The sequence below is a fragment of the Bison bison genome, unplaced genomic scaffold (assembly GCF_000754665.1).
Source record: "Bison bison bison isolate TAMUID 2011002044 unplaced genomic scaffold, Bison_UMD1.0 scf7180017864270, whole genome shotgun sequence".
Taxonomy (NCBI): domain Eukaryota; kingdom Metazoa; phylum Chordata; class Mammalia; order Artiodactyla; family Bovidae; genus Bison; species Bison bison.
This window is the reverse complement of record NW_011494842.1, coordinates 10,837,702-10,859,941: the sequence shown is the minus strand read 5'-3', so window position 1 is coordinate 10,859,941 and position 22,240 is coordinate 10,837,702. Positions and strand designations below refer to the sequence as shown.

The 22,240-nt window shown below is 39.0% G+C and overlaps 1 protein-coding gene across 1 annotated transcript in view; it reads right to left on the bottom strand.

Annotated features, from left to right (window-relative positions):
- DNAH8 (dynein, axonemal, heavy chain 8) overlaps positions 1-22,240 on the bottom strand; it is a 324,670-nt gene that overhangs the window by 134,502 nt on the left and 167,928 nt on the right. Inside the window, exons 56-61 of the mRNA XM_010848693.1 lie at positions 16,087-16,300; positions 10,979-11,088; positions 5,585-5,748; positions 3,689-3,881; positions 2,194-2,316; positions 340-470 (exon numbers count right to left, since the gene is read on the bottom strand). Coding sequence (XP_010846995.1) covers positions 340-470; positions 2,194-2,316; positions 3,689-3,881; positions 5,585-5,748; positions 10,979-11,088; positions 16,087-16,300 — 935 coding nt within the window. The remainder of the gene's footprint in view (positions 1-339; positions 471-2,193; positions 2,317-3,688; positions 3,882-5,584; positions 5,749-10,978; positions 11,089-16,086; positions 16,301-22,240) is intronic.

Here is a 22,240-nt window from a genome sequence, read left to right as displayed (position 1 = left end):
TCCCTCCCAGCATCAGTGTCTTTTCCAATGAGTCAACTCTTCGCGTGAGGTGGCCAAAGTACTGGAATTTCAGCTTTAGCATCATTACTTCCAAAGAACACCCAGGGCTGATCTCCTTCAGAATGGACTGGTTGGATCTCCTTGCAGTCCAAGGGACTCTCAAGAGTCTTCTCCAACACCACAGTTCAAAAACATCAATTCTTCGGCACTCAGCTTTCTTCACATACAATGATGCAAATCAGTCATAATTATATATGTAATTTTTTTAAGCAAACATTTCACTCCAGTGAAATCAACAATAGAGAAAAAAACATATTGGCGTGTTTCATTTTATCTTACCTGGTTAATGTTATCTGGAATATTTGATATCCAGCTATAAAAGAGGCCAATCTTGAAAGACTTTGTTTTCCTGACCCACCGACACCCACAAGCAACGCATTTCCACATGATGTTCGGATTATTCGTGAAATCTGTTTTGAAATAAAATAGTATATATTTGAAAATAGAATACAGCTGTTTACAGCTGCTTGCAATAAATGGGTCCAAGGTTTGACCACATGCTTTGAGACTACATTAGACTTTCTCATTTAATGTACAAGGGTTCATATTGATTTATTCAATTCCAGTTCTTTCATTGCCCATCTATATTTACATCATGAAAAAGAGTGCAAATTGGCTTTCCTCTCTCCTATTTTAAAATGATTTGCTCTGTGTGTGTGTAATTTTATTATTTTCAGACTCAACGGGTAATGGAACTGCTCTTCCCAATCTGCAGGGAGCAGTTTAGAACTGTTTGCTTATTATCATCAGTCTAACACACTGACTTAGCAGAAACCAAGTGCTACGTAGCTCTACAGCAAATGCTACCTCTACCATATCTCTGCCAGTGAAAATTTTTTAAAAGTATCAAAATTCTATTTACAATGGAGGCATGGAAACATCTGTAGAAAAAACTTAGGGAAACAGCCTTTAGCTTTGTGTTGCTTTTCTAAGGAGATTTCCTCACAGAGAGGATAAGGCCCAAGCTGTGGTTTGAATCTTATGCGGGTCAGTTGGAGACATTGCTTAAAAGCTGTCTTTTACATTAATACCACTGATTAGAAGAAAATCTAGATGGATCGTTAAATTCATTTATCACCACAACAAAGAATTTTTTTAAGTCCAAGTTTTACAGGGGGCAGACACCTTGGTATGTGTCAAATCTACTATTATATTTTAAATACGTTAATCGCTTATGTGGCTTTGCACCTAGAACAGGGAACCAGGCCCCTAAGACCAAGCCACTGTGGGTACTCAATAATTATTTGTTGGGATTCCCTGGTGGTCTAGTGGTTGGGAATCTGCCTTGCAATGCAAGGAATTCAGGTTCAGTCCCTGGTCTGGAAACTAAGGTCCCACATGCCTCAGAACCACTAAGCCCATGCACCACAACCAGGAGTCCATGTGCCATGATGAAAGAGCCCACGTGCCACAACTAAGAGCCAACATGGCCTAAATAAATAAGTAAACATCTTTTAGAATAATAATTATTAATTGTTGAATAGATGAATGTAAATCCACCAATTTTGCAGAAGACGATTCTATGATAAATACAGAGTTAACTGTCCTCTTTATGAAACCTTCCTACTCCAATTTGTTGGAGAAACTCTTTTTATATCTATAAATTACATAGTCAAACAACTCCTTCCTGCAGCCTTTCACACCTGGATCCAAACCATACTTCTTTTAGGTGATGCCTCCAGTTGGTTCCTATTTTTATCAGTCCTGTATACCCACATTTTCCTTTTCCCCATAGTCTGTAAGTCAATCATGAAATCGACATTTTTAAACACATCAACTTTTCCTCCATGAGCAACGGGATTTCCATTACACCAAAACATAGTTTGAGGGAATATTTTTTTCATAGAGTTCTCCAGCTTACTGGCTAAAAAGGTAAAACTCTTTGACTCAGCGAGTCGAATACAAAACCCATCAGTTTGCCCTTGAAAAACATTTGCTGTCATATAGATGGATTCAAATAAGGGGTTCCTCATTAAGTCTTTGTTTTGTTAGAGAGTGAACCGACTTTACCTATAGATTCTCTTCTATTAACTATCAGATACTATATATGTATTCTCTAAAAAAGTTTATCTGTGAAATTCACTAAGCTTTTACATTATCTATTTATATCAGTAAACAATCAATAGTGAGAACCTTAATAAGATGAGTCATTGCATCTTTAAAAAACACCAGATCAAGAGATGTTCCTCTAATGATTTCATTGAACTGTCTCTGGTAAAACTGGAGTTTTTCAGACAGAAATTCAAAGGATGGTACCTAAGAGTGGGGAGAGAGAAAAATAATATTTAAGATCCAAAATTCTGGAATGCTATAATTGCAAACATATTCACAAGTAATTCTTAAAAAAAAAAAGTTAAACCTAATGGATTTCCAAAAATTTGTCATGAATGAATTGACTTTTAGTTATTTCCATTTTCAGATCCTGAAACCTAACTGGTTGGTTTCCAATATGAAATTATTCTTAACCTTTTCCTTTAGGAATCCCAGCACCAACTACTGTCCATGTTAATTAAGGCTGTAATATAACAAATGTATTTCTCAGTTTTTATTTGCTTCTTAACAGTGCTTATGGAGCTTTAAAAATATATAGAAATTTTACATTATGTATGTAGTCAAATTATTCTGAAATCAATATTCACTTATTTCTTTTGCAAATGGTTGCTCCCCATTTAATTCTTTGACCAACATGCATTTCAAAATTACTCTATGTGACCCTGTTTAAAAAAAATCTCTTTGGAGTCTTGCTTCAAGCGTCATTAAATCTATACGTTAACTTATGGAAAACAATGTGTTGCCATTTAACCAAGTAAAGTTTTATCACATTTATTTCTAGATGTTTTACATATTTATTGCTAACTGAATGAAATACTTTTATGTTGTATTTCCTATCTTGGGATTATTGGCAAGAGATGGCAATCCTTTTTCTATAAAGGGCAAGATAGTAAATATTTTAGACTTTGTGGCCCATATGGTCATTCAACTCCACTTTTGTAGTACAAAAGCAGTCATAGACAATATATAAACAAATGGGCTTGGTTGTGTTCCAATACAGCTTTACTTGTGAACAATGAAATTTGAATTCTGTGTAATTTTCATGTGTCACACAATATTATTGTTCTTTGATTTTTTGTCTACCCATTTAAAAATGCAAAACCCTTCTTAGCTCACAAATCTGACAAAAAGAGGCAGTAGGCTGGATTTGGCCCATTGGCTAATATAGAGGATATTTATTCAGTTATAGATTTATATCACACTTAGTCATATAACTGAACTCTTAGTAGTTGGAACTGATTTTTAAAAATCTCTTGGATTATATTAAGAGATAATCATATCTGTCAGTACCTAACACTTTTGCTTTTGATGATTACATCTATTTTCTTCTTGTCATTTTGTTGCACTGCCTAGAACTTTCAAAACAATATTAAGTAATCGAGATAACTGCACACATACTTGTCTTATACCTGACTTTAATGGGACGGCTGCTAAATTTCTTTGAAATAAACATTTCACTTGGTGTATGATGACATAAAACATATAACTATTGTAGAAGTTATGATAACTCCAAAGGGGACTCCAGTGCAGGGAGAAATATCTAGCTAGATGAGTGATCAAAAAAGCCTGAAAATACCAATTCGTAGACTTTGGGCACTTCAAATGCCGTGTCTTCAGGTTCATCTCCAGTTGGCTCAGGCATCTCACGGAGAAAATCTACAAAGTATGGCTCAGGAAGAATATATGACCCCACATCTGGGCTAACATTTTCTTCAACTGAACGAACAAGTTGTGTATTAAACCACTGCTCATCATCAGGCGTTATAAATCTAAAAGAAAAATACAGGAGTCAGAAATGCAAACTAGGAAGGCATCTGTTCTAACTGAACATGGTTTTAACCTCTCTCCACATCTTCTCAGCCCTCACCCTGTACATCCATTACCTCAAAACACAGAAACAGTATGTTCAGCCTTCTGACCAGAGGCAGACCGAACTCCATCCAAGAGAGTTATAACCCTGACAGTGTCACTTACAGAAAATACTGACTGTGTCTCTCTGTGGCCAGACTCAAGCTCCTCTGAATCCTCTTCCCAACCAGGCCTGAAATTTTGGACTCTCATGTCCTTCTTTGCATCACCCATTTTTAGCAAGAATCCCGTTAGATCAGTTTAGGCAGCTGCTGCTGCAAAGTTGCTTCAGTCGTGTCCGACCCTATAGACGACAGCCCACTAGGCTCCCCCGTCCCTGGGATTCTCCAGGCAAGAACACTGGAGTGGGTTGCCATTTCCTTCTCCAATGCATGAAAGTGAAAAGTGAAAGTGAAGACGCTCAGTCGTGTCTGACTCTTTGCGACCCCATGGACTGCAGCCTACCAGGCTCCTCCGTCCATGGGATTGTCCAGGCAAGAGTACTGGAGTGGGTTGCCGTTGCCTTCTCCGAGTTTAGGCAGAATCCTCCCATAACCCCCTTATTTCCTCTTAGTAATTTCTCATCCAAACTCCCCCACCTTGTTCCCCCATTATAAATTCTCACTTTTCCCTGCTTGTATTCAGAGTTGAGCCCATTTCTCAGCCCTACTGCAAAACCTCACTGTATAGTCCCTACATCTATCACAATAGTCTTGAATAAAGGATGAGTGTCTTATTGTTTTAACAAGTGTGATTGATTTTTTTCTTTAACAAAACAGGTAAGTCCCTTGGGTGAGGCCCAAGATCCCTGAAACTTGCGACAGAAGAGGAGAATTTGACAGCCAGTAGTGGATGAACATCCTCTTTCTGGGTCTGTGCACACCCAGTGTATGAAGGTTCTTTTCACACTTATAACATCAGAGTGGGAAGGGAGGAAGGAGTGGGACTAATATTTGACAGAGGCCACTTTGTGTGAGACATTGTAGTAGGTCCTTTACAGCTTTGTAAGAACAGCACTGGGTTTCTCTGGTGGCTCAGCGGTAAAGAATCCACCTGCCAATGCAGGAGACACAGGTTCAATTCCTTGGCTCAGGAAGATCCCCTGGAGAAGGAAATGGCTACCCACTCTAGTATTCTTGTCTGGGAAATCCCATGGACAGAGGAACCGGATGGGCTACAGTCCATGGGGTTGCAAAAGAGTCAGCTGTGACCTAGTGACTAAACAACAAGACCAGCATCACCGTCATGTTTTATAGACAAGCGACCAGAGCCTCAGAAAGATGACTTCGTTTATGTACCAAATGTCACCATGCAACAGAGCTCTCACTACAAGCTCTTTCAAGTTTTTTTAGAAACTATACATAACCAAAATTTGCCTCTGAATGTTGTCAATGCGCCGATAATGTGGGCATATTTTTAAAATGTCTTATTGAAATAATACTCAAGGAAATTGGTGGAGTGTTTTTTCAAGGTGACCAGCAGGTGGGAAATGACATCCATGTGTCATAAGCCTCAGAGCAATTTAAGAAAATATTCTACTTATGTGAGTAGATAATGCAGGAGTTAATCTAGTAGTATAAACTGCTTATATATTACATTTAAACTCAAGCACTGCAATACACACCTGTCAGCAATTACTCTGTTGCACTCATGTTTGAAAAGTGACAGAAGAACATGAACTGAAGCACACTCGTCAGCTTTTATGGTTAACATGCCTTGCCAAATTCTGGAAAGATCTCGCAGATTGAAAATGTAATGAAATTTAGAAGGAGTAGGCAGCATCTTCACCTAGAGTTGAGAGAAAAAGAAACACTCTTCAATTTCAATTCAAGATAAAACCAAAAATCTTTTAGAATGATTTTATTTCAAAGTTCCGATTTTATATAAAAGAGACTGGGCAAATAAATTAAGTTTATATTTTTGTTACAGCATTTATGGAATAAACACATCATAAATAAACCAAAATATAAAAGACCATAACGCTTTGAATAGGATGGACTCAAGATAATGCACTATATGCAGATTCTAACTCTTGTTCTAGCCCCATGAGTTGACTTTGACCAAGCCATTGTTCCTTGAGTTTTTAAAAACTGTGAATTGTAAGCATAAGCATTCCTAATCATTATTAACCTTATTAGTGTGTCTATAGAAATCGTTGTTATTGTTGTTCAGTCGCTCAGTCGTGTTCGACTCTTTGTGACCCCATGCACTGCAGCATGCCAGGCTTCCCTGTCCCTCACCATTTCCTGGAGTTGGCTTAGACTCATTGAGTCACTGATGCCATCCAACCATCTCATCCTCTGTCGCCTCCTTTTCCTCTTGCCCTCGGTCTTTTCCAGCATCAGGGTCTTTTCCAGTGAGTCGGCTCTTCACATCAGGTGGCCTAAGTATTGGAGCTTCAGCTTCAGCGTCAGTCTTTTCAATGAATATTCTGGATTGATTTCCTTTAGGATTGACTGGTTTGATCTCCTTGTTGAACAATGGACTCTCAAGAGTCTTCTTTAGCACTACAGTTAAAAGGCATCAATTCTTTGGTGCTCAGCCTTCTTTATGGTTCAACTCTCACACCCATAAACGACTACTGGAAAAACCATAGCTTTGACTATGAGGACCTTTGTTGGCAAAGTGATGTCTCTGCTTTTTAATACGCTGACTAGGTTTGTCATAGCTTTTCTTCCGAGGAGCAAGTGTCTTTTAATTTCATGGCTGCAGTCACCAACTACAGCAATTTTGGAGCCCAAGAAAATAAAGTCTGCCACTGTTTCCACTGTTTTCCATCTATTTGTCATGAAGTGATGGGACTGGATGCCATGATCTTAGTTTTTTCACGGTGAGTTTTAAACGAGCTTTTTCACTCTCCTCTTTTACCTTCATCAAGAGGCTGTTTAGTTCCTCTTTGCTTTTTGCCATAAGGGTGGCATCATCTGCATATCTGAGGTTATTGATATTTCTCCCAGCAATCTTGATTCCAGCTTGTGCTTCCTCCAGCCCAGTGTTTCTCATGATGTACTCTGCATATAAGTTAAATAAGCAGGGTGGCAATACATAGCCTTTACTCCTTTCCCAATTTTGAACCAGTTTGTTATTCCATGTCCAGTTCTAACTGTTGCTTCTTGACCTGCATACAGGTTTCTTAGGAGGAAGATAAGTGGTCTGGTATTCCCATCTCTTTAAGAATTTTCCATAGTTTGTTGTGATCCTACGTCAAAATGGAAATATGTCATAACAAAAAAACTGATTGTGAGCTGGTGGTCATTTGGTTAAGAATAATGGAAGTTCATGTCTAAAGTCAAGAAAAATCATCTTTTATAGGTTGCTTTGATTAAGGTCCTGAGTGCATTTGGATTTCCACAAATACATTTGTTTATCATAATCTAGATTTCACTTATGGATCCAAACTCAGTCAATATGCTTTCATATATCTCTATATCCACAATAGAATTGGCAGGCAAGTATGATATGCAGCTATAATTACTTAGTAGTTTTTGTGGGTTTTGCTTGTTTGTTTGAACACTAAGTTACTTATTATTTCTACCCACTTCTAAATCCAAATAGGCAAAGCTATAATATGACACCTTCTACATTCTTATACAAAGAGGTACCAGTTAAGGGATAAATTTGAGGCATTAGGTGTGGGAAGTATTGCTGCCCAAGTGTAAAGATTGTAATTGATACCACCAGCATCATTTTGTAAGTGAAACAATGAGAACTCTGGAAATATAAAGCAAACTTGCCATAAGAGTAATTCAGGAAAGTAAATGCTTTCTTTAGCACTTATTCATGGAATATGCCCTTTCTATATTGAAAAAGTACCCTATTGAGTTTACAGAGTAATTTCTACAGGCTAATTCACAGTGCAAGTTAAAAACAGCAGGTAGCAAATGAAGATAGAATAAAGAGAAATGATATATTAGCAATCACCTTTCACTTTCCCTCTTTGCTTTCAGTTTCATTCCAAGCTAAAATGTTCATACTACTCACCAAAATGTAAAGCAAGCACTTATATTACAAATATGCACAAATAAAGGGATAAGGCTATGTGAACATTACTTTTTTTCTTTCCTGTAAAAGACTGCAGTTATGATGGCAGCTGTTGGCAACTTAAGCAACCATTAGGGAGAATTAAATGAAGTCCTTTCTTACCCTATTCTTTCTTATTTATTAATCTGCTTCTTACCTCATCTTTCAACATTTTCTTTTAATTTTTGTCAACTTCTTTTTTTTCTCACCTGCTTCTCCTTTAAAGCTATGTAAAGTAATATAAAAGTAAAGAGATAGACTAGGCATGAATGGATTAAAAGAGTGCTTTGTGAAAATGGGAAATTTGAAGAAAAGACGCAAAGAAGTCTGCTTATTTGAGGCTGGGGAGAGGAAGAAGATTCATTCATTTTTTATGACTATTTTTGAGTATCTCCCACTACCCTTACCAAGATATCATGGTAAATAGGACAGCTAAATCTGCTGCCATCAGGGGCCTATTCAAGTGGGAGAGCCTGGTGATAAATAGGAAACAAATATAAACTAACAGAGAGACATATAATCATGATAAAAGTCATAGTAAGAACAAATGAAGGATCAGGAGACAGATAAGGCCTGTAATGGGGTCATGGACAGTTATTTTAGAGAAAATCATCTAAGAAAGCCCCTCTGATGGTAAGATGATGAGAAGAGTCAAACAAAGTACAAAGGTCCAGAAGCATAAAAACTTGGGGGTGTTCAAGAAACAGTGAGAAGGGCAGTGTGGCTGGAGAAGAACAATGGGAGGAAAGAAGGGTGTTATGTATGTTCAGTAGCTCAGTTGTGTCCGACTCTTTGCGACTCTATGGACTGTAGCCTGTCAGGCTCCTCTGTCTATGGGATTTTCCCAGCAAGAATACTGGAGTGGGTTACCATTTTCTACTCCAGGGGACCTTCCCAACCAGGTATCAAACCTGTGTCTCCTGCATTGAAGGTGGATTCTTTACCACTGAGCTACTGAGCGGTGAGCAGGGGCCAACTCAGGTTGACAGAGCAGAGGGCAGGTGGAATGTTTCACTGCAGTGTAACTGGGAATCTACTGGTGATTTTAAGATTGAGTAAGGAGCAACTTCCCTGGTGGCCCAGTGCTTAAGACTCCATGCTTCCACTGTGGGGGATACGGGTTCGATCCCTGGTCAGGGGACTGAGATCTCATATGCCCGCACTATGGGTCCAAAAATAAATAAATAAAATGGAGAAGTAGCATTATCTATTTTTTTAAAAAAGAATATCTTTTAAAACAAAGGGAATAATGATCTCTGATGTACTTTTAAAAAAGCATTTTTAGGCCCATGTAAAGAACAGATTCTAGGAGGACAAGGAGACTGTTTAGGAAGCTGCTACCTGGTCTAGAGGGCAGGGAATGGAAACGTTTATCAGGGTGATCACAGTCAGGTGGCAGTAAGCACTCAACTTCCGGATATACTATTTTGAAAGCCTGCTTACTAAGATTTGCTGATGGCCTGGATGTAGGGAATAAGAGAGAAATCAAGGATGGAGTCCTGTGTTTTAGCCTGAGAAGCAGGATAATTAAGATATGAAAGTCTGATAGAGACACGTTAACTTTGAGATCGTTACTAGACATCAAAGTGGTGGTGTCTTCTAAGTAAGCCCATTAGAAACAAGTCTGGAGTTGAGGAGAGAGGCCTGGGATGGAGGTATTGATTTTGAAGTCATCAGCCCAGAGATGGCGTTTAAAGCCGCGAAGCTGGATGAGGCTACCTGGGTACTAATGGAGGCAGAGATGAGGTTCCAGGATGGAGATCAGGTGTACCACAGTACTTAGAGAAGGCAGCCAGTGAGGTAAGAAGCATGAGGCCTCTCTGAAGCCAAGAATGTTTTTAGAGGGATCATCAAATGCCACTAAAGGGTCAAGTCAGAGGAAGACAAAATCAGCCTCTGGGTTTGGTAAGATTGTGGCCTTTGATGACCTTGATGAGAGCAGTGGAAATGAGAACTTGTGCAAAACGTGTTAAAAAGATAAAGAAAGGTGAGGAAGTGGAACTGATTAACACTCATAAAAGAAGCTTTGATGGAAAGATACCAGGAAGACCAAAGCCTTCCAGAAAAATATGTACAAGGGCATGTTAAATTGAACAACAGTCCCACTGGAAAAAGATGGATCTTATGACAGAGAATTATCTCAGACATTCAGACATTCTGAAACTCCAGTCTGGAGCAGGCCCCATGCAAAAAAATGGTCACAGCAGCGGGGCTACACAGAAGAAATCCCCCAGTCCACCCAGGGGTCTGAGAGGCTGCCACACTCCAGGTTTCCCCAGGACATCAGCGTCTGTCCAGATGTGCGTAAATGGCCAAACGAACGTATGAACTATGACAAGTAATCCTCATCTCCTTCACCACTTTTTTTTAGCACATATATCAATGCTATTTTTTTGTGTTTTTTTTTTTTAAATCTCTGACCTATCTTTAATTACTTTTTCATGAGTCTACCTTCAGACATCTGGTGATAGCTACAATGCTCCCTGAGTTTTACTTAGGGCATTGATCTCTGTAGTAAAATCTAGACTACTTTATTAAGTACATTGTATTCATTTACTAATTCATGCTCCACCTCAGAGGAACCCACAAGTTGGACTTTAAGTCCTGACTAGCTAAGAATATCTGGAAATCCATGTAGTCACTCAGTGAACATCTGAGTGTCTGGCACAGTTTGGTTCTTGGGGGTGGGGAGGGGAAGACAGGCATAAAGAGTTACAAATCAGAGAAACAAGTAGAAAAGCAGTGTTCTCATTTCAGCAAAATTCTACTTTATCTTGAATGCAATGTCTGGTTTACAGTAATATCTCATACATATGGAAAGCATCATTCAGTCAGAATATTTGCTCCCTGGAAGGAAAAGGTGTCATAAATCTATTCAAGCCCCTAATTTGTCTTTGCCCGAAAAAACACTACCACCCAATATGTGATGAGAACTTCCTGAGCCACTGAGAAATTAGTGACATTTTTTCCTGATTACTGATAACGGACGGTTTTGTACCTTCGTCCACTGCCACAGCATTCTGCTCGCGGAAACCAAATTCAGAATCATCTCACATATTTCAGGTTTGAACCTTCTGCAAGCATCAAAATACCCACAGCCAATAACTCCTGAAAAATAAACAAGATTGAAAGTACAAGCTTACTTCAAGATCACAAAGTACATGTTTATCCCAGTGAATAAATCATTACAAGGTGTGAAGAATTTCTCTCAAAGAATCAGCTAAGACTGGGAGTCAGCAGTGGGACCAGTAAAGCTTAGTACACACTGATAAGTATTTTATATGTATTAACCGTTTTAATTTTCCCAACATCCTACGAGAAAGAATCTGAGGTCGGTATTATTATTATTCCCATTTTTACTTATTTTTTATTGAAATATGGTCAACACACACTATTCTGGTATTTTCAGGTGTACAATGTAGTGATTCAACATTCAAAACATCACACTGGTCAGAACGGCTGTTATGAAAAAGTCCACAAAGAATAAATGCTGTAGAGGGAGTAGGGGAGCCCTCTTATACTTCCTGGGAATGTAAGCTGGTACAGCCACTATGGAGAACAGCATGGAGGTTCCTTTAAAAACTAAAAACAGAGCTGCCATGTGATCCAGCTACCCAGCTCCTGAGCATGTATCTGGAGAAACCATAATGTGAAAGGATACACACACCCAGTGTTCACTGCAGCACTACAGACAATAGCCAAGACATGGGAGCAATCTAAATGTCCATTGACAGATGAATAGATAAAGATGTGGTACATATGGGCAATGGAATATCGCTCAGCCATCAAAAAGAATGAAGTAATGCCATCTGCAGCCACATGGATGGACCTAGAGATTACCACACAATAACAAAGACAAACATCATATCTCTTATATAGGGAATCTAAAAAAATAATAATACAGATGAACTTACAAAACAGACCCACACACATAGAAAATAAAGTTAAGGTTTCCAAAGGGAAAAGAGGGGGATAAACTAGGAGTCTGAGATTACCATATACACATTACTATTATATATGATGGCACCCCACTCCAGTACTCTTGCCTGGAAAATCCCATGGATGGAGGAGCCTGGTGGGCTGCAGTCCATGGGGTCACTAAGAGTCGGACACGACTGAGTGACTTCACTTTCACTTTCCACTTTCATACATTGGAGAAGGAAATGGCAACCCACTCCAGTGTTCTTGCCTGGAGAATCCCAGGGATGGGGGAGCCTGGTGGGCTGCCGTCTATGGGGTCACACAGAGTCGGACACAACTGAAGCGACTTAGCAGCATTATATATGAAATAGATAAGGACCCACTGAATAGCACAGAGAACTATACTCAACATTTTGTAATAACCTATAAGGGAAAATAATCTGAAAAAAAAAAAAAGGATATATACATATGTACAACTGAATCGCTTTGCTGTACACCTGGAACTAATGCAACATTGTAAATCAACTATACCTCAGTTAAAGAAGTGATCACCACAGTAAGCCTGATAACCCTCTGTCACCATGCAAAACTATTACTATATTATTGACTACATTTCTGTATATTATAACCCTAGGACTAATTTATTTCAAAACTGAAAGTTTGTACCTCTGAATCCCCTTCACCTATTTCACTAATCCTTCCATTCTTATCCCTTCTGGCAACCACCAAGTTGATCTCTGTATCCATGAGTCCGTTTCCATTTTGTTTTGTTTGCTAATTTGTTTTATTCCCCAGAGTCCACATATAAGTGAGACCATAGGTATTTGTCTTTCTCTGTCTGACATGACTTGCCATTTGCAACAACATGGATGGACACAGAGGGTATTATTATTCTCATTTTAATACGAGTTTACCAACTTACCCAAGATCACCCAGCTTGTACGTGGGTGGATCTAAGGTTTGGACCTAAAGGAAACTCGGCTCTGGAACCCATAAAGCAGGCTTTGCTGAAGAGTAGAAGAGCTAGAAAAGAACTATTTCCTCATCTTATAGATGAGGAGAGGAGGTAGAGATAAGTAAAGCAAAATGTTCCAGGTCAAAGGAATTGGTTGTTGACATTAGTAGAATGTCAGGACCCCCATCTCCTGATCTGCAATCAGCAACACCCTGGCCTGAGTGGTGATGTAATGGTTCCTAGGAAACACCCAGCCCAGTGAATCTGACATGATCACCCTCAGGAATGACTGTGTTATATGTCTATAGACTGTTTCGAAAGTCTCAAAGTGTGTTTGGTGTTAGACTGCAAAAAGATTTAACCCTACTTCATGCCAGTGAGACTCAGTGTTGAGCTTTATGTTCAGTACTGAGCATAGTATTTTCAGAGGAAAATGAGTATGAATATTTGCCCAGAGACACATAGCAGGTTTGCAAAGAGTGGGCAGCCCAAGAAACTCTTGGTTCTGTTCACATAAACCAAAGACGGGCAGCCTTGAGGGAACGTGAAATGGTCCAAAGTCATGGTTGGCTCTGTTAGACGCCTATAAGGCCTCTTTCTGAAGTCCTCTGATTCTAGATTTTCAGCTTCCTGTGGCACAAATGTGTTATATAAGATGTATGGGGTCAGGAATCAGAAAACATGATCATGTGTGTATGCTAAGTCACTTCAGTCATGTCCAACTCTTTGCGACCCTATGGACTGTAGCCCACTGGGCTCCTCTGTCCATGGGATTCTTCAGGCAAGAATATTGGAGTGGGTTGCCATGCCCTCCTCCAGGGGATCTTCTTAACCCAGGGATCGAACCTGGGTCTCCTGCATTGGCAGGTGGGTTCTTTACCACTAATGCCATTTGGAAGCCCCAGAGAGCAGGATCAGCACCACATAACTGGGCAATTATTTCACTTCTCTGAGCCTGTTTCTAGCGTGTTTCTGTATCTCATTTTCAATATTAACCATATCAAAGACTGTACAAAATAGTTTAACAAGTAAGCAAACACTCACATATAGACCAGTAGACTGGGGGAGTACCACAACGCCCCAGCACATCAGAAGTCTCTTTTGTCCAATCCCTCCTCCCTCCAGAGGTAGCCCACTGCTTTGACTTCGTGAGAATCAGCAACTCGCTTTCCCCAAAACAGCTCTGCCACTTATTTTCTTGAACTTTAACCCCTTTCTCTTAACTTTAATTTTTGAAATTCAATTTAATGGGATTATGTTATAGGTTCCTCTGTGACTTGCTCTTTCCCCTTAACGTTGTAATTCTTGGCTTCATCTATTTTGAAGCATGTAGCTGACTTTGTTCACATTCACAGCTGCAGAGCACAGCATGCATGCTCACACCACAATGTACTTATCTGACTTCACTGTTGATACACATTTGGGCCACTACACGGGTTTTGCTGTCATGAGCACTATTCTATGAACCTTCTTGTGTAAGTCTTGTGGCACACATGTGCAAAATCAACTACAGATGGATTAAGGACTCAAATATGGAAGACAAAACTATGTAACATTTGGAAGGAAACATAGGCAAATATCTACATGACCTCTAGGTAGGAAAGGACTTCTTACATGAGATTCCGAAAGCATCACCCTAAAGGAAGAAAATGATGAACTGGCATATACTTGGAAGTGGAACGGTGGTGGGTGTGCACACATTCTACAACCAGTAATAATGTCCAGTCATTATCAAGAGCTTGTGGCAATTTATACTCCCAGTAGCAGTACTCTTGCCTGGAGAATCCCAGGGACAGGGGAGCCTCGTGGGCTGCCGTCTATGAGGCCGCACAGAATCAGACACGACTGAAGTGACTTAGCAGCAGCAGCAGCAGGGAAGAGTCTCACTTGCTTCACATTTTCACCAATGCCTGATATTTTGGTCAGAATTTTTCATTTTTGCAAATCTAGTGATTATAAATGGCTTTTCCCTGGTGTTTTAAATGTTCATATTTCTAATGTTTACCATTTATTAGTCATCTTGTTTTCTCTTCTTAAAATGCATGACTTTTGGTCCATATTTATATTAGGATGTTTGCTTTTTATCTGACTGAGTCATAGAAATTTTCAGAGTATTCAGATTACTAAGTCTTTTGCTTTGTTACATGTTGAAATTTTTTTCTTCCATTTTGGGACTTGTCTTTATTTTATTAATACTCTTTTAATGTTGCTTTTTGAATGAACAGAAACTTTTCATTTTAGTCAAATTTATCATTTTCTTCCTTTATGGTCTATGCTTTCTGAGTCTCATTTGAGAAGTTCTTTCCTACCCAGAGATCATTCAGATATTTTCCAATATTTTTTCCAAATGTTCTACAGATTTCTATATTTAAATCTTCAAAACTTCTGTATTGACTATAATGCTTAGTGTGAGGTAGGGGTCCAATTTCCATTATTTTCACATAAGAATTACTAAATATTCCAGCACCATTTACTGAAAATTTTCTGTTCTCATCTATAGTACTTGCTATGTCAAACAACTAATGCCCACATATGAACGGGACAGTCTCCCTTATGTCTTCATGTATATAACTGTTATGGAACGGTTTGCGTGAGCCTAAATTTAGTGTCAAAATATTATTTTCAAATTTTAAAAAAGTATGAGTTAGATTAATAACTACTGACCTGAAAGGATGTTCATTATACTTTATTAAAGAAAATTTCAAGTTGAAAAGGAAATGTATATAATATGATTTTGTTTTGGCAAAAACAATGACAAAACTCTGTGTACATGCCTTGTGTGTTTGTAAATGTTTAAAAGAATTATAATGTTTAAAATAATCATATTCTTTAATAAAGAATGCAAGGTTATACTCCAAAAAAAATATCATTTTCACTAACATAGCAAAGTGCTGCATTTGACTTGGTGTATTATACTGTTAATCCATGATCAATGTGCTGTCATTCATTAGCTCAAATTTCTCTGATTAATCATGTCAAGAAAACCAGAACACAAAGGTCTGCTTATCTCTAAAGCTAACCTTAAACAAGGCTATTTCTAAATATTCCTGAGTCTTACGACAGGCTATAAACACGATTCTTCTTAGTATTTAGCTCCTGGCACTTAGTTGTCCATTTCAGATACTTAATCCTACCTCACACTGAGCCTTTTTATCTCATAAATAAGGTTTTGCATGGTTTATGTCCATTATGTAATGCAATAAAAAATTAAACACCAAGAACTGTCATACCAAAGATTTTGTCTATTGAAGCGTTTGAAGGCAATGTGCAATTAAACACAGTAAATTGTCTTTTTAAACGTTGCGGAATATCATTTCGACCACCTCCAGGATGGATCATTGCTGCTATGAGCTGTACATCAACAATAGTGGTGAAATCTCCAGGCTTATCCAAGCTGTACATTCCTTCCATTTCCATCATCTGTCGCACAATCTCATTAGTTATCTGGAATTTTAAACAGTAATATTTTAGTAACACATCACTCCATTTTTCTCCAAATTTCCTATAAAATAGTACAGATGACATCAGAAAAAAAATGCTCAGCTCTTTTCAATGAGGTGTTTGTGAATGTTGCCTTCAAGGCAATTTAACTTAAATTGTACCACCCACGAACTCTAAACCTGGTGCAAATCCAATGCACTCTTTACCACTTTGATAAATTTAGATAAAGGAATTACAGAATATTTGGTACAATTACAAGAGTTCTCAAAGTTACAAGTTTTACTACAGATATCTTTCACATTTCACATTCAACTTTTCAAAATACCTTAGATCAGACTATGGGATACTTTTACTCCTAACTGTTTTGGTATTGGATTTTATATCCCCAGCTTTCTTCTCTACAACCTATGCCACTGCTAACATTCCCGCTGTATTGAATTTTTTTCCTCTCTTAGTTCTAGAGATTTGGTTCTTCCAAGGCTCATCTTGAGACCCTGGATCACTTTCTAAGACATTCTTCTCCACTCATCCCTCAGCTGTAATCTTTATACAGGCTCCCATCCTTGGCTCTTCTCTATTTCTTTTCTGTTTCTATCTCAACTGTATATCCTAAAGAATCTCAACTCTGTAACTCAAGCTTCAGATTCTCTTCCAAACTCCACATTTGTACATCCAAATTCCTACTGGGCATCTCTGAATAGATAACATACAAGCCCTTCAAATACAACACTCTTTCATTCAACATTTAATGAATGGCTACTCTGTGTCTGGCCCTGTTGAAACACAGACAAAAATCCCTGTCTTCATGAAGCATACCTTCTTGTGGTGGAGACAAAACATACATGTGCACACCTGTATGTATGTATGTATATATATGTATGTTATAAGTCCTTTAGAGAAAATGAGCAGAGAAAGGAAACAGGCAGTGCTCATGGATGCAACTGAATGTGGAAGCAGGAAGGCTTCATCTCATAAGACATATAATCAAAAACGTGAAGGAAGTGAGAAAGCTAACCATTCAGATATCTAGGGGAAAGGCAGTCCAGGCAGAGGAAACAGCAGATGAAGAGGCTCTGAGTAAATGTTACATTCCATGTGTATAAGAATCAGTAAATGTGGCTGGAGGAGATTCATGGGAAGATGAGATCAGTGTAGGGTCTTTGGATCACGGGGAGGATTTTGGCGTTTATATGCTACGCATCTCCGGGGAGAATTTTGAGCAGAGGAGTGTGTCACAATCTGACACGTGTTTTAATTGGTTACTGATATGCAGATAGCTTGAGAGACACAAGGGAAATGGGGAGATAATGAGGAGATGTGTGTAATAATCAAGAAGAGAGATGGCAGCTTGCACCAGGCTTTAGCAATAGAGTCATGAGTAGTGGTCAAGACTTCCGTATAGTTTGAAGACAGGCTGAATGCGAAGTTGCTATTTCTTGAGATGGAGAAGACTATTGTAGGAGTAGGTTTGGGGAGTAACAGGAATTTCATTTTGGACATGTTAAGTTGGACATCCAACTAGGCATTCCTAATTGGATTTTTAAAAAATCTGAATTCAGGAGTTCATCTTTTAGATAACTAAATAAGCTTCCCTCTCTCCTCACCTTATAGGAACTGCTGAAAGGTTTATCTGACCAAGATCCCTGCTGAATGGGAGAGGAAAAGGGAAAGAAAAAGAACAGCAAAGTCTCCCTGGGAGGTTGTGGCCTCAGAATGACACTGGAATAGACTTGCACCATAAGTATGCATGGCCTGGCTGGGCCAGAGACGCTCAGATATTAACCTTTCTTTGAGGTGATCCCGGCTGAATAAGCATTTAAGAATCCGACAGAAGAAAACTCAAAACCTATCCGGTTAAGGGCACATTCATCTGAAGCTTTAAGAAACAGCCACAGGTAATTTTTCAAGGGCAATGACTTTGGAAGCAGTCAAAGATGCAGACAACAAGACACTTTGAGTATGAACAAGACCTATTGAGACAAAAGAGAACAGACACAGATGTTATGGACTTCAGATGATGATAGTAATAGACACAGACTTTAAAGCAACTGTGCTCAACATGTTGAAAGAAATAGGCAGTGTAGCGTGCGTGCAGCCCCGGACATCCTTGTTCATGGGGAATAATTGCAATCCCCGATCCCAATCACGAATGGGGTTCAACGGGTTACCTGCGCCTGCTGGTGTAGGGTAGGCACAAAATGTTGCTGAAGAGATAAACATAATAAAACTCTAATAGGGCTACAAAAAGAAAAGAAAAGAAAGAAATAGGCAATGATTTGAAAATAGATGCAAGGAATAAAAACTGTAAAAAGTAATAACATAGTAGAAAGAAAAAAGAACCAAACAGCAATTGAAATTAAAATTCAGTGGATGAATTTGACAGCAGAGTGGACAAAGCAGAGAAGAACATTAGTGAGACGGATGATAGAAGAGGAGAAAATTACCTAGACTATAAGCATTGGACACAGAAAAGGTTAAGATGTACAGAAAAGAAGTACAGAAACGTAGAGGGCAAAGAAGAAAATCTAACACACACTGGGAGTGTGATAAGAGGGGAAAGTAAGTGAGGCAGAGGCAATATTTGTAGAGAGAAGAATAAAAATTTTCTAGACTTGACAAAGAGACAAATCCACAGATTGGTGAGTTCCAATAAATCCCAAGCAAATAAATACAAATAAATCTACACCAAGGAACATAATTCAAAAAAGAAAAAAATTATAGGAAAGTAAGGTGGCGAGAGAAAACAGGCAGATTTACTTCAGAGGTACAATGTGGTAGTTGACATCTCAACAGCAACAAGGAAAACAGAAGACAGAAATCATATATTTAAAATGATGAAAGAAAATAACTGCCAATCTCAAAAATAAAGACTTTTGTAGACCAAAAAAAAAAAACCCTCCAAAATCAAACAAAACAAAAGTTTGTTATTAAAAGATTTTCTCCTAAGGAAGTTCTAAAAGTAGAAGAAACATGATATCAGATGGGAGGCCCAGGAATAAAAAGGAATAAAGAGTGAAAAAAGTGGTAAAGAAATGAGTAACGCAAACAGAGAGTGAGTGTAAAAATCAGTAGGGCTTCTCTGGGGCTCAGCAGTAAAGAATCTGCCAGTGCAGGGGACATGGGTCTGATCCCTGATCCAGGAAGATGACATGTGCTGTGGAAACACTAAGCCCGTGCACCACAGCTATTGCGCCTGTGTTCCGGAATCCAGGGGCTGCAACCACGGAGCCCACATGGCGCAACTATGGACGCCTGCCTGCCCTAGAGCCTGTGCCCGCGACAGGAGAAGCCATTGCAATGGGAAGCCCACGTACCATAACCAGAAAGTAGCCCCTGCTCATCACGGAGAAGGCGATGGCACCCCACTCCAGTGGGGTGGAAAATCCCATGGACGGAGGAGCCTGGTAGGCTGCAGTCCATGGGGTCGCAAAGAGTAGGACACGACTGAGCGACTTCATTTTCACTTTTCACTTTCATGCATTGGAGAAGGAAATGGCAACCCACTCCAGTGTTCTTGCCTGGAGAATCCCAGGGAAGGAGGAGCCTGGTGGGCTGCAGTCTATGGGGTCGGACACGACTGAAGTGACTTAGCAGCAGCAGCAGCAGCGGCTCATCACAGCTAGAGAAAAGCTCTCGCAGCAATGAAGACCCAACACAGCCAAAAATAAATAAATAATAAGCATTTTTTTTTAATCTTAAAAAAGAAACAGTAAAAATAATGTCTCACGGGAGGTTGCTTTGAAAATAGAGATACGGATAGCCAAAAAACAAGTGATAAGATGCTCAACATCACCAATTATTAGGGAAATGCAAATCAAAACTACAATGAGGTATCATCTTACACAGTTCAGAATGGCCATCATCAAAAAATCTACAAACAGTAAATGGTGGAGAGAGTGTGGAGAAAAGGGAACACTCTTACACTGTTGGTGGGAATGTAAAGAGGTACAGCCACTATGGAGAACAGTATGGAAGTTCCTTAAAAAACCAAAAATAGAACTACCACATGATCCAACAATCCCACTCCTGGGCATCTATCTGGAGAAAACTGTAACTCAAAAAGACACATGTACCCCAGTGTTCACTGCAGCACTATTTACAATAGCCAGGACATGGAAGTGACCTAAATGTCCATTGACAGAGGAATGGATAAACACGTGGAATATATATACAATGGGATATTACTCAGCCGCAAAAAGGAACCAAATAATGCCATTTGCAGCAACATGGATCGACCTAGAGATTGTCCAACTGAGTAAGCCAGACAGAAAAAGACAAATGTGACAATATCGCTTATATGTGGAATCTAAAAAAATATTATATACGTGAACTTATTTACAAAACAGAAACAGAGTCATAGATGTAGAAAACAAACTTATGGTTACCAGAAGGGAAAAGTGGGGAGGGCAGGGATGAATGGGGAGGCTGGGATTAACATACACACACTAACATAATAGATAATAAGGACTTACTGTATAGCACAGGAAACCCTACACAGTACTCTGTAATGACCTAGGTGGGATAAGGATCTAAAAAAGAGTGGATTTATGTATATGTATAACTGATTCACTTTGCTGAACACCTGCACTAACACAGCCTTGCAAATCAACTACACTCCTATAAAAATAAAACTGGCGTTATACAATATAATGGTGACCAATACAATTTATGGTAACACAAAGAGAGATATAGACTTAAATACAAGTCAACAATAAAAGGATAAATCAGAAGAAAGATAAAGGAAATGAAAGTGTTCAAAGGTCACTGGATATACAAAATGGGAAAGAAGGGCTAGACTTTCTTTATTTCAGATTATGTATGCAGGAGGCACTGTCAAGGGTAACCACTAAAACACAGAAATTGACTGCAGTAAATGGATAGGAAAGAAAACAAAAGGGAACAAAAATCAATGTGTTCTCAGTGGGAATAGGAAGAAGACTGCGGGACTTCTATGATCAGCTGAGGGCAAGGAAACGATGGTGTCCAAGGTCTGAGAAAAAGACAGTATGAAAGGAGCCCGAAAGTAAATGCCAGGACAGGAATAGACAGGATAAAGATACATAACACGAAACATGCAGTGCAATTTCTGGGCAGTACCAAGAGCTTAGCAGAGGTCCATAAATATGATTTTAAAGTGAAACCAGTATTGCGTATTTTTCTCCAGCTAAGCATAATTGCATAGATGCGGGTAGGTGGAGAGCAAAAAGGTTTAACAAGAATTTAACATGGTTAAGGTTTCCACAGATGAGTCGAGGGTATATGCTCCCATGATTATAATGATAGATTATGGAATTGTAGCTGGGGGAAGCAAGAAAGTGAGGAAATGAGAAGAAATGAAGGAGAGTTTGATGATGGTAGGAACAGTGGTTGACGGCTCCATCTGGTTGATGTTTGATGGCTCCATAAACAGTGGTTGATGCCCAGCAGTGGGATTTCTGGATCGTGTGGTAGTTCTATTTTTAGTTTTTAAAGGACACTCCATACCATTCTCCATAATGGTATGTATCTCCATAATGGCTGTATCTCTTTACATTCCCACCAACAGTGTAAGAGTGTTCCTTTTCTCCACACCCTCTCCAGCATTTACTGTTTTTAGGTTTTTTTTGATGATGGCCATCTGTAGTAGAGGAAATGAGCTATAGAGTGTGGATATAGTGATCAGAGAATAGAAGGGTTGAAATTGAGATAATGAAGGGATGACAGTTATTGATAATGACAAGGTGTAGGGTATGACTGCATCAGCCAGTAATTCAGACAGAGAAGAAGACATGATTATAGGGGAGTCCAGGTCAAGGAACTAAGAGGCCAAGATCATGTATGGAGACAAAGGTTGGCATCACTGAGAATTACGACAAGCAGGACTGGCTTCATAATTTGTGGGGCCCAGGTCAAAATGAAAATGCAGTGTCTCTGTTCAAAAATCATTAGGAATTTCAAGACAGT